The 16679-nt window shown below is 37.2% G+C and overlaps 1 protein-coding gene across 5 annotated transcripts in view; it reads left to right on the top strand.

Annotated features, from left to right (window-relative positions):
• The window catches only part of LOC105465882 (focadhesin), a 316678-nt gene that overhangs the window by 75913 nt on the left and 224086 nt on the right, over positions 1–16679 (top strand). For all 5 annotated transcript variants that reach the window (XM_071077854.1, XM_011714536.3, XM_071077856.1 and 2 more), the window contains exons 6-8: positions 3392–3493; positions 10152–10356; positions 13508–13714. In XM_071077854.1, coding sequence (XP_070933955.1) covers positions 3392–3493; positions 10152–10356; positions 13508–13714 — 514 coding nt within the window. The remainder of the gene's footprint in view (positions 1–3391; positions 3494–10151; positions 10357–13507; positions 13715–16679) is intronic.

Below are 16679 nucleotides of genomic sequence, written 5' to 3' on the forward strand. Positions count from 1 at the left end.
GAGACAATTTTGATTGTTATAACTAGGAGAAATCCCACTTGTATCTTGTGGGTGGAGGCCAGGGATGCTGCCAAATGTTCCATCGTGCATAGGACAACCCACACAATAAAGAGTTATGTGGCCCAAAATGTCAGTAGTGCTAAGACTGAGAAACTCTCATGCATGGGCAGTTGTGCAATGAAGTTTATTGAGTTAAAAAATACATCCGTTCTATTACATGAGCCTAAGGCTTTATGGATTATTTTATATATGTATTACATACCAATTTGATGACTCAAGGGAGAATTTAGCTCTTTGCTTCATTATGATTAAGGTATTAAAATTGTGGCAATTATAATTGATTATAGGTTAGTATACTTAGTTGAAATAGTATGTTAGTAATCAAATAATCAAATGCTGATCAACAGGAGGATTCAGTGTTCTCCTCTTATACTTACCTTTTCCCTCAAGCTTTTCAGCTTCTTGGAATCAATATTGTGTATCATTACCTGCAATATTGCCACTGAGATCTGACATAATCAGTTTTTTGAAAAACTTAATTATCTAGATGTCTAAATCAGTAGTTAATCTTTATGATCCCTATCCTACTATATTTTACTTAATCTCATTTTTTGAATTTAGGTCTGAGATACTAAATAAAATCTGCTGAATCCAATAGCTAGCAAAACAGGCCTTCAGCATCATGCAACAAAGCTGGGGTGGCTCCCTCGGTATGCATAAATGTAAATTATAATAGAAATGTTTGCCATGTATACATCACTTTTAATCCCATTTTATACTGTTTTTTATTTCTGTTGACCTTATTCAATTTGGACAAAACTGTGTATTTTAAAAAGGAGATAGATCCTTAGTAGTTTTTTTGGTGGGGTGTGAAGGATAGAAGGGAGATGACTTATAAAGGAAGAATATTAAAAAGCACTTCAGTGCCTTGTGGTAACTTGTTGAGTTTTCTTCTTAAATATTTGTAAGTGCCACCATTATCTGGAAGATTAATGGATGATTATATCTGATACTCTTTATAGCAATATGGTTCTTATCAGAAGAACCCAAAGCTGCTGAAATAATTGTAGGTACTGTTTCTGCTATTTCTTCCTTTTTATGTGGTGTTTTTTTGTTTGTTTGTTCATTTGTTTTTGGTGGAGACTGGGTCCTGCTGTGTTGCTCAGGCTGATGTCAAATCCCTGGCCTCCAGCAATTCTCCAGCCTTGGCCTCCCAAAGTGCCGGGATTACAGGTGTGAATCACTGCTACTTGCCTGTTTTGTGGTTTTAATTGAACATGACCTGCTGAACTTTCAATCTAAGAATTTCATCTGATGTGACATACCTGAGAGGCTTTTAGGATTTGTAATATTTTTCTTAGTATTTGTGGCAACCAGAGTGGAAGCAAATTCTAGGTAGATTTAACTGCCAAAGGGTTTGGAATTGGGAAACATGAATGATTTTGATATGATTTCTGAGTTTTGGCATTAAAAGTTGCTTGGAGTGATCCCTTAGCAATGATAGCATTCCCATCAGTCAGAAATAGCCTGTGCTTTAGCAAACAGGAGGCTGCCAGCATGTGAAGTTAGTTAGTACATGATAGGTTAGGTGAGGTTAAGAAGAAATAAAGAGATAGTGTTATACCCAGAAACTGTGTGGTAGTGTCAGAGAGGTGTTTCATGTGTGTTTCAACGTGATAGATCTACTGTACTCTTCTGTTTTTAAAAGAGAAAAAAACATAGTACATTTGCCACCCCCAACACCCCTGTAGTAGTTTTTACTTGTAGCAGTTCTGAATCCTGGCAACATACTAAAATTACCCGTAGAGTTTTAAAAAATTGCTAAGGGACAAACTTCATTCCTAGCAAGTCTAAGATAACAGACCTGGGCATTAGTATTAGGATTTCCACAGCTAATCTAACTTGCAACCAAGATTAAGAAACACTGCTTTATAGCAGTGCATCAGAATTTCCTGCAGGGCTATTTATTAGGTCCGGGCTAGGGCTTGAGAATTTGCTTTTCTAACAAGTTCCCAGTTGATCTTACTAGTAAGGCATCATATTTTGAGAATCATTATGAAGGCAGTCTTAAAAAATCATTTGAGTGTAACTGATGGTCTGATAGTCACTGTTTTTTGAAAAATCGTTGCTGGAGATATGTAGTTGGGTTAAAATTAAAATTAAAGAATAGCATTATGTATGTGGTTCCTTTTATGCTAAAAAGATTGATCTTTTTGTATTGTTTGCATGTTTTTACAATGAGCATTTTAATTTTTTTTTTTTTTTTTGAGATGGAGTTTCGCTTTTGTTGCCCAGGCTGGAGTGCAATGGTGTGATATCAGCTCACCACAGCCTCTGCCTCCGAGGTTCAAGTGATTCTCCTTCCTCAGCCTCCTGAGTAGCTGGGATTACAGGCATGCGCCATGATGCCCGGCTCATTTTATGTTTTTAGTAGAGACAGGGTTTCTCCATGTTGGTCAGGCTGGTTTCAAACTCCCAACCTCAGGTGATCCACCCGTCTCGGCCTCCCAAAGTGCTGGGGTTACAGGCGTAAGCCACTGCGTCCCACCTTACATTTTATTTAAATATTTTCTTGGCGGAAAAAGCCACATAAATAATAACTAAAAATTTTATAGTACTTAATAGTTTAAAAAGCTGACCAATTTGCAATTATTAGTAGAGTAGCCTTTTTGAACTATTTAAAATAACTCATGGTTGTGCTTTTTTTTTTTTTGAGTTAAACCCCATTCTTTGAGAATCCAAATTTCAGATTTTATGTTTTATATAGTCTCTTTAGGTATCTTAATGGAAGTAGCTCAAATAAAAGGATTCATCTGCATTCAACAGAAATTTTATGCATCCTCAGTTTGGTTAGTTTGTTGTTAAGATGGAAGGAATATTTCCTTTTTTCTATTCTTAAATATGCTGGGAAACACAGAACTATACAATGGGAATAATGAAGTGGAAACAGAGAGGGAGAGACAGGGTTGGGGTAAGGTTGGAGGAAATGGAAATTTCCAGGCTTGGAAAGAGAGCAGCAGTAGCAGGAGGAGGAGGTGGCCTGTGACCTCTAGGAATGAAGGATCAAGGGGATGGATATGAGAGAGCTCCTGGATTCAGGAGCTTGGCCAGAGTTACAGAGCTGTTAAATGGAAGAGCCCATTCCCAAATCTGGATCTCTGAGGCTCCTGGGTCCATTTTGTTTTCTGCAAAAATGTTAGGTAAAGGCAGGGAGGAGAGTCAGTTCTGATGAACCAACTCTGCAACAAATGGAGCAAGTGATCATTTTGTGACAATTATGAATCCTGAAAAAAGTCTCTAGATGATATTGGCTTCTTTGCTGCTATATTTGGATATTGAAAATGTGTAGTCTTGAACGACAGCTTCCCATGTGACTTTTTGTGTTTTTCAGAAATCATCCTCATCCTTTGATCACTGTGCTTGAACACAGACCTGATTGCTGGCCAGTATTTTTGCAGCAGCTGACAGCGTTTTTCCAGCAGTGCCCTGAAAGGTAATATAAAATTAAAATGTAAAATAAAGTGAGGGAGACAGAATGGTATATGCCAATTTTAGAGCTAGAGTTTTTTTTGTTTTGTTTTGTTTTGTTTCTTTTTAGCTGCTTTGATCTATAATGTTTTCTCTTGAAGAAACATCCTACAGCAGGTTGTAGTTTTCTATTTTCTTTTAAAGAGTAAAAGAAAAAAAATACCAGATTTATTGGTTGTTGAAATGTTGAATATGAGAAAAGCTGTTATTAAAGAAGTTAAACATTAGTAAGTGGTTAGGGAAGTTGGCTAGAAAAATTCAGTAAGCTACATATCTTCTATGTACACTATACATGTAGAAGATAGGTTCTTCCCCCTGGAAACTGGCTAATAAGTTAGTCTCTCCATTAGAAAACTGCCAATTGGGATAAAGTATTACTGCCAAGTGGGATCAAATAGCCACCATATGTGCAGTTAGTGTACTTTCACCAAGGCCTCTTGATGGTCCTCAAAGCTACTCCCTTTTCTTCTATCCTTACTACCATGACACTGGTTCAGGGCCTCATTGTCTCTTGCTGTGGCTCTTGCCACCTGTTCCTAACTGGTGTCTCTGCCTCCAGTCATGTCCTGCTCAAATCCATTCTCTAAACATTCCTCAGAAGGATATATCAAGAGAGTGAATCTTACAGTATCACTCCCGTGCTTAAGTCTCTGTGGCCGTGGTTTTCAAACTGCAGTTGCAGTGCATGGGCTAAGCATGGAGCATGTTCCCACCCCTTCAGCTCTGTTTTCATAGCACTTACTTGTTGATATCTTATGGAAGCTTTCTATGGGAAAACAAAAAGGTTTGGTTTCTGAAACAGTTTGAAATTCCCTGGACTACAGGATAAAATCTAATATGTCATAGTAGGCTTAGTAAATAATGTAATTCCAATCTGTCTCACCAGCTTTATCTTTTCTTATCTTCATCTCAGTTTATGCTTTAGCAGTACACTGACTTGCCTTGTGTTCCACACAGGAAGCAGTGCTGTTTCCTTCTCTCCATGTTTTTACTTACTGGTACCTACTGTACTCTCTTGAAACTTACCCCACTCTCTTCCTGATAAATTTCTTTATTTAAAATCTCTGTTTAGGCATTTTTTTGCCCTAGGCTCTTTTCTTACTAGAAGCTGTATTAGGCATGTCTCTTGCATGGTTACATAATACCTTGCAGTTGTGACATTTTCATAATTACTCTCCTCTATAAACTGTGAAACCTTCTTGAGGGCCGGGACTGTGTTTCATATTCTTTGTATTAATGATGCTTGGTACATTTCTAGGTGCTTTATAAATGTTGAATTTCTTTAAATGAGGACCTTGGATTAGAAGGGCTCATGAGGACCCTGGATTAGAAGGGCTCAGGTAGTGGTTTGTAGAGTGCCTTAAAATATATAGTATCACTACATACTTAATATCATCACATAAGGTTGTGATAAAGATACCATTATTCTGGGTAATGCCTGAGTTCTAGTCACCATGCCAGATACATTCATATTTTCTTGCTTTTGAAGGTTTTATAGTATCTTATAAATATAGTTTCTTAGAACACCATTTCTAAGTCCATAACTTCAGTTTTACGTAGAATTTCGAGGCAGGATATACTGCCACTGGAAGTTTTAAAGAGATATAGGAGACTTTGTGTTTTAGTCAGTTTGGGCTGCTATAACAAAATACCGTAGACTGGGTGGCTTATAAAAAGCAGAAATTTATTTCTCACAGTTTTGGAGGCTGGGATGTCCAAGATCAAGGTATTGGCAAATTTGGAGTCTGGTGAGGACCTACTTCTGGTCCTCAGAGGGCCATTTTGTGTCTCTATCCTCATATGGTGGAAGAGGCAAGAGACTTCTCTGACACTTCTTCTGTAGGGTCACTAATCTCATTCATGAGGGCTCCATTCTCATAATCGCATAATCTCCCAAAGGTCTCACTTCCTACTATCTTGGGGGTTGGGATTTCAGAATATGAATTTGTGGGGGACACAAATATTCAGTCCATAGCACCTTGTACTTGGCTGCTAGTGAGGAAAATTTATGTTAACAGTTGAATGAATAGCTCAAAACGAACATCATTATCATCCTGTCTTCCCTCATGTAGGACTGCATTTTCAAAGGTAAGACATTAATATTTACTAAATAAGACTTTGTTCAACTCTGTCAGAAACAAACAACAAATCTGAAGAAATTTATAAACACATTTGTTTAATGAAATTTCTCTCTGTTGTTAAATAGATTGAATTGCTTTATAAAAGATGCTGCTGCTGCTGCCACGCTCATTTATAGGTTAATTCTTAAGAATGCATAACTTTTCCAATGCTTTACTTAGTAAATAATAAATGTACTATTTGGTTACTTTTATCTCAAGGGTGTATTATAATTGGGACTTAGAAGTAGTTATTCTAATTTAAGTTGTCTAGATATCATAAGGAAAAAATGTTAATTGACTTTGGTTTATTTACTGTTAAGCTTTTATTGACTCATTTCTTTTACATAAGTTCTCAGGTGTTAGAGTATGCTATCTAGAGCCATTTGAAATTCTAAATTATTTTGTATTTATTTGCAAAGAATAATTTCAATAGCCTCATTTTTATGTTTGTACTATAGAATTATTCCTTGTAGTATGAAATTGATAGTTCTGGCTGCAGACTTAGTTTCCTGAGATATAATTTTAGGGCCAGTTAACTCAGTCTGTTGTTGTTTAGAAGGTAATAGAGCTACTCAGGGTGCTGAGGCTTGAGAATCACTTGAGCCCAGGAGGCGGAGGTTGCAGTGAGCGGAGATTGTACCATTGCACTTCAGCCTGGGTGACAGGTTGTTAATTTAATAAGAATATGAGTAATGATTCACAACTTCGGGAAGAAAGCAAAACAGTAGCTAGCTATTTATGTTCATTTTTAATATTATATATATGTCCTAAAATGACAGTATATGTTCATGCTAGATTTTTTTGGGGGGCATTATAATTATTATTTTTAAGATATGGGAGTCTGCTATGTTGCCCAGGCTGGACATGAACTCCTGGGCTCAAGTGATTCTCCTGTCTCAGCCTTCTGAGTAGCTGGGACTATAGGCATGCAACTCTGCACAGAGTATTTAGGTATATTTTATAATTAAGTTCTGCCTTTATTTATTGAAGGCCTATGACTTTAACCTTTCAGGAACTGAGAATTTGAGAATGGTACAAATTGATAATATCATAGATTTTAGGCTGGGTTACTTTAAGATTGTCTAGTCTAACATAATTTTTCAGATGAGAGAACTGAGGAGAGTGACCTTAAATGACTTACAGAAGGTTTCTTGGCTAACTAGTGGTGGAGTTGGGCCTAAAGCCTCCACTTTTTCTTCTTTTTTTGAGACAGAGTCTCACTCTGTTGCCCAGCGCAATCTCGGCTCACTGCAACCTCCTCCCAGGCTCACGCCATTCTCCTGCCTCAGCCTCCCAAGTAGCTGGGACTACAGGTGCCTGCCACCACGCCTGGCTAATTTTTTTGTATTTTTAGTAGAGACGAGGTTTCACTGTGTTAGCCAGGATGGTCTTGATCTCCTGACCTCATGATCCGCCCGCCTCAGACTCCCAAAGTGCTGGGATTACAGGTGTGAGCCACCGTGCCTGGTCCAAGCCTCCGTTTTTTACTCTCTCTCCGGGTCTGTTTTTTTTTTTTTTTTTTTTTTTTTGTGACTTCTCCCTTAGTGGTGAACATAAATATAAAAGACTTGTGTGTAGGTACATACATAATTGGTTACGTTTTAAAACATTTTAAATCACTGTGCGATTTCAGATTATCTGTTTTTTTTAATATTCTTTTTTTCCTAAGCCCTGGTAATTTCTTACTCCACTGAAGTGATGATTAATCATCAGATACCACATGGGAAATGCAGAATCTAAAATCAGAACATATTAAGCCAAGGAGATTTTTAAATAGTATATTGTCCTTAAGGAAGTTCAACGTTTGCCCCGATGTCAAATCATAATGGCATCTTGGAAATGTATTTCTTTATATGAACCTTACATTTCACCTTCAGCATCTCAAAGTAGAAGAAAACGGATAAGCTATCCATGGATGCTGTTGACACTTGGATAGTATTTATTATTTGGGGAATACATTATTAAAGAGAGATAGAGAAGGAAGTTTCTTAAATCTCTTTTCTGGAAACTTTCGCTTTGTATTTTATACATACATTATCTGATTCCTTCATCTATCTTTTTTTAGTTTCCTAAAGTAGAAGGTGTGATAAAGATATATGTTTCAGTAATAATTATGACCTCAAAAGTCCTTTTGATTTTTATAGATTGTATAAGTATTTGAGCTTATGATAAAAAAATTTCTCCAGACTGTGAGCTCTATGAGAGCAGGAACTTAATCTATTTTTATTTCTTGCTTTGTTTCCATCACATAGATGAGTGAGGTATACTGTAGGTGGTCAGTAAATTTTACCAAGTGAATACATTAATGAGTAAAATTTAATTGGCTTGGCATTTTTATTAATGTTAATGGCATTTTAAAATCACATTGCTATGAAATGTATGGTATTATAAGATTATGTTGTCAAGCATAATTTATCATAATTAAAAAAAATTCCCTTTTATTTTAGATTCAGGGGTACATGTGCAGATCTGTTTGAAGGGTATATTGTGTAGTGCTGAGGTTTGGCCTTTTATTGATCCTGTCACCCAGTAGTGAACAAAGTATCTAACAGGAAAATTTTCAGCCCTTGTCCCCACTCCTTCCCACCCTCCTTTTGAAGTCCCCAGTGTCTGTTGTTCCCAACTTTATGTCTGTGTGAACCCAAGGTTTAGCTCCCACTCTTAAATGAGAACAGTCAAACATAATTTAAATACCATTTCTTTCATGAAGCAATTGCACTTTATACCACTCTTTTGGCAGTTTTCACTTTCTGTTACCTAGTTCAGGATTATAACTGAGTGTCTCTGTCAGACCGTATGCTTCTTGAGGATAGATAATTCTTATTTCATCTTTGTATCTTATCTAATCATTCCTTATATATAATGTGAAAAACATTAGAAAATAAAATCATGACATTTAATTGCATGCTAATTATAAAACTACTTTGTAACTTAGTGTAACTGAATTAATTAAATGAGTGTCTCTTTGAAGGCCTAGTATATACAGTTATTGGTGATAATAGCAGTAAACAGAAATCCGTGGCCTCATTTGGTTTATAGTCTGGCAGGGGATACAGATATTAAGTATGTAATGATAACAGCCTGTAGTCTCAGCTACTTGGGAGACTGAGGCAGGAGGATTGCTTGAGCCCAGGAATTCAAGGCTGGAATGCACTATTATTGTGCCTGTGAATAGCCATTGCACTCTAGCCTAGGCAATGTAGCAAGACCCTGTCTCTTAAAAAAAATGTAATGACAATAAAGGCATTGTATCTTAAAAGCCCATCTGATGTTATCTGATGAAGGTGAAGTGTCAAGGAAGGACCTGAGGAAGTCATTTTAAAGCAGATAACTGAAGGATGATAGAAACTAGATAGGAGAAAGAATAGGAAGGGTAGAAGGGGAGAATATTACAGGTAGAGGGAATAGCAAGTGAGAAGAAAGCCCAGATGGCTTGATAAAGACCTGAAGGGAGTTTAGTGTGGTTTAGTGGTGAATGAAGAGGAAGAAATGAAGCTGGAAAGATAAACAGAGGCCAAATGATGGACGGTGTGTGTGAATTGGGCTAGATACTGTTTAGGCTAATGACGTGACCATATTTTTATTTTTGATGATCATTCTGGTATTTTAGTGAATTTGGACTAGGAGTTTTCAGGATATAATGAAATCTAAATAGGTACAAAAGATTTGTAGAGTGGGAAGTGCTTAAGAAGACCTTGACAAATTACTTCACCTCTCTCTCCTTCAGTTTCTTTATCTGTGTTATGAGGATAATATTATTTTTTATTTCATATGGTTGTGAGGATTAAATGGATTTAAAGACGTAAAATGCAGTAACTTGAACACTGTAAGGGTTAACAAGTAAATGTTAACTGTCATCATAATCATCTTGGGATGTTTGTCTGGGTTTGTTTTATGTAGATAGATCCTCACCTATGGAGTTTTTTCCAAAAATGCATGTTTGTTTCATACTCCTGGAGAGGTGATCCTGCCGTCTGTCATTCTAGAAAGGTTGTCAGGTGATTCTTTTTTTGTTTTGTTTTGTTTTTAAGATGGAGTCTCGCTCTGTTGGCAGGCTGGAGTGCAGTGGCGTGATCTCAGTTTCACCATGTTGGCCAGGATGGTCTCTATCTCCTGACCTCATGATTCGCCCGCCTCGGCCTCCCAAAGTGCTGGGATTTTTACAGGCATGAGCCACCGCGCCCCACCCAGATGATTCTTATGTTCACTAAAGACTGATTTTGGAGATGTGGTTGCTGTTCTAATGTGCAAATAGAGACTCTCTTCATCCTGAGTATCTAGCTTACAGTCTCCAGGTGTTGAATAATTTTCCTCAGTGTACAAAGAACTGTTTGGCATAGATGTAGGCAGGTCATAGTGGAATAGAAGAATCATAAAAAGAAGTTACACTTGATGATATGGTAGTTTATGTTATTTCATGAACTATAAGTTGATATTTGCTACTTTACCTGCATGATAGTGTATTTAGCTCATTCACTGGCTAACATATTTCATGTCTTATAGGTCAGAAGTTTCATGCATTCAAATAATGGCACCATTTCTGTGGTATCTGTATTGTGAACCATCTCAGTTACAAGAATATGCTAAACTCCGACTAGCCCTGCTGAAAGTCTTACTTCAACCCCAGGTTCTTTGTGACAAAGATCAACCATCAATACTGGAACAGCAGATACTTCAACTGTGTTGTGACATGGTTCCATGTTTGCAGGTAAGGTCTTCGTCCTCCACAAATACAGCATCGGCATCGGTAAGTGTTGTTATTGTCACAGACAAAGTAGTTCTAGAAAATAAGTGATTTGGCAAACTCAGACATGATCCTCGCTCTAGAAATGCTTACAATCTTTTGGGGAAGATGAAAAAAACAAAATCTAGATTTAACATGAGTGTATTATGTTTGATGTTAACTAAATTCACAGAAATTATAAATCAACATAGTCCATTTTGGGATTAGCAGGCGTGAAAACTTTCCTTTGTTTAAGAAACGGTTATCAGGTAAAAGATTTTGAGTTGAGTTTCTTCTGTGTAGACATTGGGACAGTAAGAAGGAAAAAAAAGACCTCTGTGCACATTGGAAAAAAAAAAAAAAGGGTGTGTCTCAGGGCATAAATAGCTCTGAGGATGCAAAGCCTGACCAGCTGAGTGCCAGCTAGATTCCAGCTTCCACATGTCCCCTTGCAACCTATGCAGCAGCTCTCAGGGATCCTGCTCTTGAGAAGCACACATGTAGTAAATGAGTTAGGACAAGTACTGTACATACATTCTTATAATTCAAAGTAGAAAGATGAGAAGTGGTTGACGGAGGTATGGAGAAAACACGGACACAGTTCAGGGGAAAGAGAAATTTGAGTCATTGTCTCTATAACTGCAAATGAAAAAAAAAAATCCAGTTGCCCAGGTGTTGGGATTTTAGTGTAGTGATTCATTTATCAGTCCATCTCTTCCCATCATCTAGGTTTGCTATTTGCCTGGAATCTGAGCACCATGCTGCTTAGCTGATGGAGGGAATCTGTGAACATATTTCAAAGTGATCACTTGAGGTCACACATGACCTGTTTTAAGTTTGTGTTAGCAAGGAGTGACTAGAGTAAATCTTTCCTTTGCGACTCATAAATAGGCTTTCCTGTAATCAAGGCAGAGAAAATTTAATTAAAATGAATTCTCCTGTGGCTTTTCCAAAGCTTTTGTTTTGTGCGGGCAATAAAGCAATGTTTAGGCAGAACATCTTGAACTAGGGTACATTTTTCACATCATGGCTGCATTACCCTGTGCTGTGCTCCTTGGCAAAGGTTTGTCTCCATCTTATGAACCTGTGTTGACAAGCTTAAATGCTTTTAGAAATGAGCTCTGTGGAATATTTCTGGGAATCTGTGGCTTTTTTACCTAACAATTATGTGAGAAAAAAGGGAATACATCATTTGGAAGTACTGGAACTAGTGATATTAGCATACTTAATCGGTTTAACAAATCAGTGTTACTAGAATGAAGCATGTGAGGGTTGGAAGTGGTCTTAGAGAGAATATAGTCCATTTCCCACCCAATACAGATGTTTCTTATACTCTCTGGAACATGACTATCTTATGGCTAATTGAATATTGATAGAGGAAGCATACTATTTTGCAAGGCAACCATTTTTTTTTTTTTTAGCAAGTACTTATTGACCTTCATTTTTCTAATTACTCATTCGTTTTCATTCTTCTCAGAAAAGCTTTTATAAGCTTTTAAAAAAACCCCATCTGTATCTTCTCTTGTCTTGTTTTTCTCCCTTCTTTCCTTCCCATTTTTCCTTCCTTCCTTTCTTCCTCACTTCCCTCCCCCTCCTTATTTTTTTCTTCACTTTCTTAATCTCTCCATTGCAAATGGTTTCCCGACTTTTCTCTGTTTTGTTTTGCCAGGAATTTTCTAGTTTATTGGTGCTCAAAATGTGCTACTATGAAATGATCTTCTTAGAGCTGACTACAATGCTGTTGATGTGGTCTTACTTATACTGAGCACTAGGATAGAATCACATTTAAATTTTAAAAAACAAGTTTTAGAAATAACCATGCAACCTTGTTGACCAATGATGAAAGAATGGTCAGTGAAACTCCTTTTTCTATTTCTTCTCATGCCAGTTGCTCTTTCATTTTATAGATGTAGAATTGTCCTTTTCATTTTAATGGTGATTCCTGTCACCTCACATATTACCTATTGTATTATTAAATAATATATTTCTACATAAAGACAGAATGTTACTTCAAAATTATGCTTGTTTAGAACTTAGATAATGTTAAAGATTAGAGAGCCTTTAATGCTAGCTTGCTGAGGTTGTCTTTTGAACTTTTTTTTTATGGAAAATTAGAAATGTGCACATAAATGCACTCAAGGAAATATATTGTCAAATAAACATTAGGCTTTATTCGGTGGCCTTTTGACTTTCCTACTGTATGTTTGCAAGAGAGCAAAATAATTTATATCAGACTGTTTATTTTTTATAACAATGTTTTCTGCTATTTCTTCTCTTTGATCTTTTAATATCTTTTTTCTCTTGTTTGCTAGCAACTAATTTTTGTCTCTGTGTATAACTAATAGTCATTTGTGTTATTATGGTGATAACCACTGGTAAAAGGTACAGCTGGTCAACCGTAGGCTTTCTTCTTGATGAATTTAACAGACACAGGCTCCTGATGGAAGCAGATGGTCCATTGTTTGTAATCTCTGGGAAATGCCAGTGTGTCTGTGAGCAGGACCATATCCTTAATACCAACTCCAGAATTTTGATTGGAACAGCTGGGTTTGAATTGCATTGGGATTTTCAAGAGCACCCAAGTCCTTCCTATCTAATACATTAGCCTGTTGAGAAGACTACCATTTGAATATGGTCTTTTACTGTATCTGCCAAGTGTGGAAATGATACTCTCAGTTAAGGCTGTCTGAGCAAATATCTTGCAGATAAAGGGCTTAGTACCGTGTTAGAATAACATGCTGACCCTTTACTATCAGGTTATCTATGTTGGAATTGTAGAAATGAGAGTTCATTTGGAGAATTCAAAACCGAACTTAATTTCCCTCAACATGTTGGCATTGTCATGTAACTTGTTTTAAGACATCTGCACTCAGAGAAGCTAGAAAAATAAGGGAAGAGAAATTTGTGTCAGCCAGCAGTAACAAAAACAGTAGCAAATTGGATTTTGGTTAATAACCAAAGGATAAGGTGCAGTTGTATAGTTAATCCTTCATTGAGTTCTGTAACTTTTTTTCATCTCCTTTAAGTCTTTATAGGTTTAGAGAAAAAATTATATTGTTGAAAGCTTTTTGTGTACCTTAAAATTATCCTTTGGTTTGTGTATTTTTTAATATCATATAATGACTTTTTTAAACAGATAAAAGATTTGATACAGACAACAGAAGCGATGATGTTTATTGAGGAAGTATATTTAAGCCTTTTGCGTCATCCTGTTTTCTGGAAAATTCAGCTTACCCAGATGACTCTTCAGCTGCTGTGTGTCTGTGAAGTCAGCTTAAAGATAACTGGCGAATGTTCATCTTTAATTCACCTTTTAGAGCACTGTGTTGAACTTCTGAAGGAGGTAAGGATAGTAGTATATTATACTGTTCATGCATTGCTATAAAGAAAACCTGAGACTTGGTAATTTATAAAGAAAAGAGGCTTAATTGGCTTACAGTTTGGCAGGCTGTACAGGATGCATGGTGCTGGCATCTACTTAGCTTCTGGGGAGGCCTCAGGAAACTTACAATCATGGCGGAAGGTGAAGCAGGAGCCAGCACTTCACATGGCTGGTGCAGGAGTGAGAGAGAGGAGTGGGGAGATGCTACACGCCTTTAAACAACCAGATCTCAATCACTATCGCAAGAACAGCACCAGGAGGATTGTGCTAAACCATTAATGAGGAACACCTTTGTGATCCAGTCACCTGCACCAGACCCCACTTCCAACATTGGGGATTACAGTTCAACATGAGATTTGGGCAGGGCCAGAGATCCAAACCATATCAGATAGACATTTTATCGTGTCAGTTATCACTCAAGTGAGTCTTTCAATAACTGGGTGGATGTGCTCATTTAGTTTGCGTATCAGAGGCATTTTGATCTAATACCATTAGAGCATATTGCTATTGCACTACTACTAATATCATTTGTTAGAAAAGGAAATAATTAAAATACTCTTCAGATCTTCATTTAAAGATCACCACTGTGACTTTTTTTTTTCATTTATTCATGCAGAACACAAGTATTGAACATTTACTATATGCCAGGCTTTGTAGAATACATAGATGAAAAGGTAAATTCTATGACCTCAAGAGACTTACAGAGATGCAATAACTAAATTATAGTACAATAAGAGAAAAGATTTTATGGGAGTATATTTAAAGTGTAATGGGAGAACAAGTTTCAGGAGGTAGGGCATGAGTTGAGATTTGAAGACTGAATGGAATGTGCCTGGTACAAGGGCCTGGGAAGGGTATTCCAGCTGTTGAACAGCATGTGCCCAAATAAAGAAACATGAAAGAGTAGTCAGGCTTGGCTTATTAAAAACAAAAAACAAAAAACAAAAAAAAACAAGAGGATGTTTGATATTGCTGAAGGATTAAGATGTGGCAAATAGGGCTGGGCCTGTCTTCTATGCCATGCAAATGAGTTTACATTTTATCCTGTATGCTGTTTGAGACCTTTCAGCAGATCTCATTTTTTAATGTGTGGAAGATCTTCCTTGTAGGTGGGTGGAGAAGAGTTTGGGGCCACACACCACTAATAGGGTAGGAAGTGAGGAAGAAGTCTTAGGCAGTTAGGGCTGCCACAGACTGGGTGGCTTAACCAATAAAAATGTATTTATTGGTTGGGTGCAGTGGCTCATACCTGTAATCCCAGCACTTTGGGAGGCCGAGGCGGCAGATTATTTGAGGTCAGGAGCTCGAGAGCAGCCTGACCAACATGGTGAAACTTCGCCTCTACTAAAAATATGAAAAATTAGCTGGGTGCGGTGGTACACGTCTGTAATCTACTCGTGATGCTGAGGCAGGAGAGTTGCTTGAACCCGGAGGCAGAGGTTGCATTGAGCCGAGATTGCGCCACTGCACTCCAGCCTGCGTGACACAGCAGGACTTTGTCTCAAAATACATAAATAAATGAATAAAATTATTTCTCAGAGTTCTGAAGGCTGGAGAGTCCAAGCACGGGGTGCTGGCTGATTCTGTTCTTGATGAGGACTCTTCCTGGCTTGCAGCTGGCTTTCCTCGCATGGTAGGGAGAGTATGAGCTCTCTGGTGTCTTTTCTTATGAGGACACTATCCAGATTGAATTAGGGCCCCACCCTGATGACCTCACTTAACTTTAATTACTTCCTCACTCCAAATACAGTCACATGAGTGTTAGGGCTTCAACAAATACATTTTGGGAGGACACAGTTCAGTCCATAGTGAGGGCCTAATGAGGGAAATGGAAGTGGGAAAAGGGAGACACAGAAGATAGAATCAGTAGGGCTTTATGATTGATTAGATGGTCAAGGAGAAGGGTCCTTGATAGAATCTCAGCTTTCTATTTTGGGCTACTGGATGATGCCATTTACTTTGAGAAATGGTAGCTGATGTTGGAGGGAAGATGATTAATTTTATTTCAGATATACTTGACTCGAGGTACGTATGGATCATAGATACTTGGATATATGGTTTTAAAATTCAGGCTAGAAGTCTAGGCTAAAGGTGTATATTTGTAGACATTAACTTTGGGGTGGGGATTTTAAACATGGGATTGGATGACAGGGCTTGTGGTGGAACTCTGGGGTGGTCGTTATTTGGAATTTACTGATAAAGAGGAGTCTGAGAAAATATGTCTAGAAGGATCATATATAACCAGCAGAGACAGATGACAAGAAAATCAAGGGAAGGAATACCTCAATAAGGGGGAATGGTCAACAGTGTCATGTGTCATAGAGCAATGATGTAAAAGTAAGGGATGGAAAGTATTCTCAGGATGTAGCACATAAAAGCTTATTTTTAACATTAGAGGGAGCAGTTTCAGCAGAGTGGTGGTGGTGGTGGTGGTGGTGGGGAAATTGGAATTAAGGGAGTGTGAATGGCAGGTGAGGAATTGAGAGAGTAAATGTAGATTTTGATGGAAGATGGGAACCCAGGAAGACTCAAGTATTATAAGTCATTTGTCAATTTGCCAATCTTATGATTAGAATGATTTTACATATACTGGGACTCTAAATAACATATTTTTCTACTGTATACTTATATACGTATCTTATGTATAGTAGATATATATAATATATATCAGGTATAATTATATCTTACAGATATAATTATGTTATATGTCATATAGATAGTATATAAATACATATAGATAGATGTTTTATAGTTAAATATTATACAGAAAGATATTTTATAGATCAGCGTTATGTAGATAAATTGCCAGTTCTGTTAACTGTAAACATAATATCCATGGGTAAAACCCGTATTTTTTCCTGTACTTTTAGTAGATTCATATGAGTAGCAATTATAATTTCATAGAGTTTAGTCCTTTTTAGTATAA

Source organism: Macaca nemestrina, chromosome 14 (assembly GCF_043159975.1).
Source record: "Macaca nemestrina isolate mMacNem1 chromosome 14, mMacNem.hap1, whole genome shotgun sequence".
Classification (NCBI taxonomy): domain Eukaryota; kingdom Metazoa; phylum Chordata; class Mammalia; order Primates; family Cercopithecidae; genus Macaca; species Macaca nemestrina.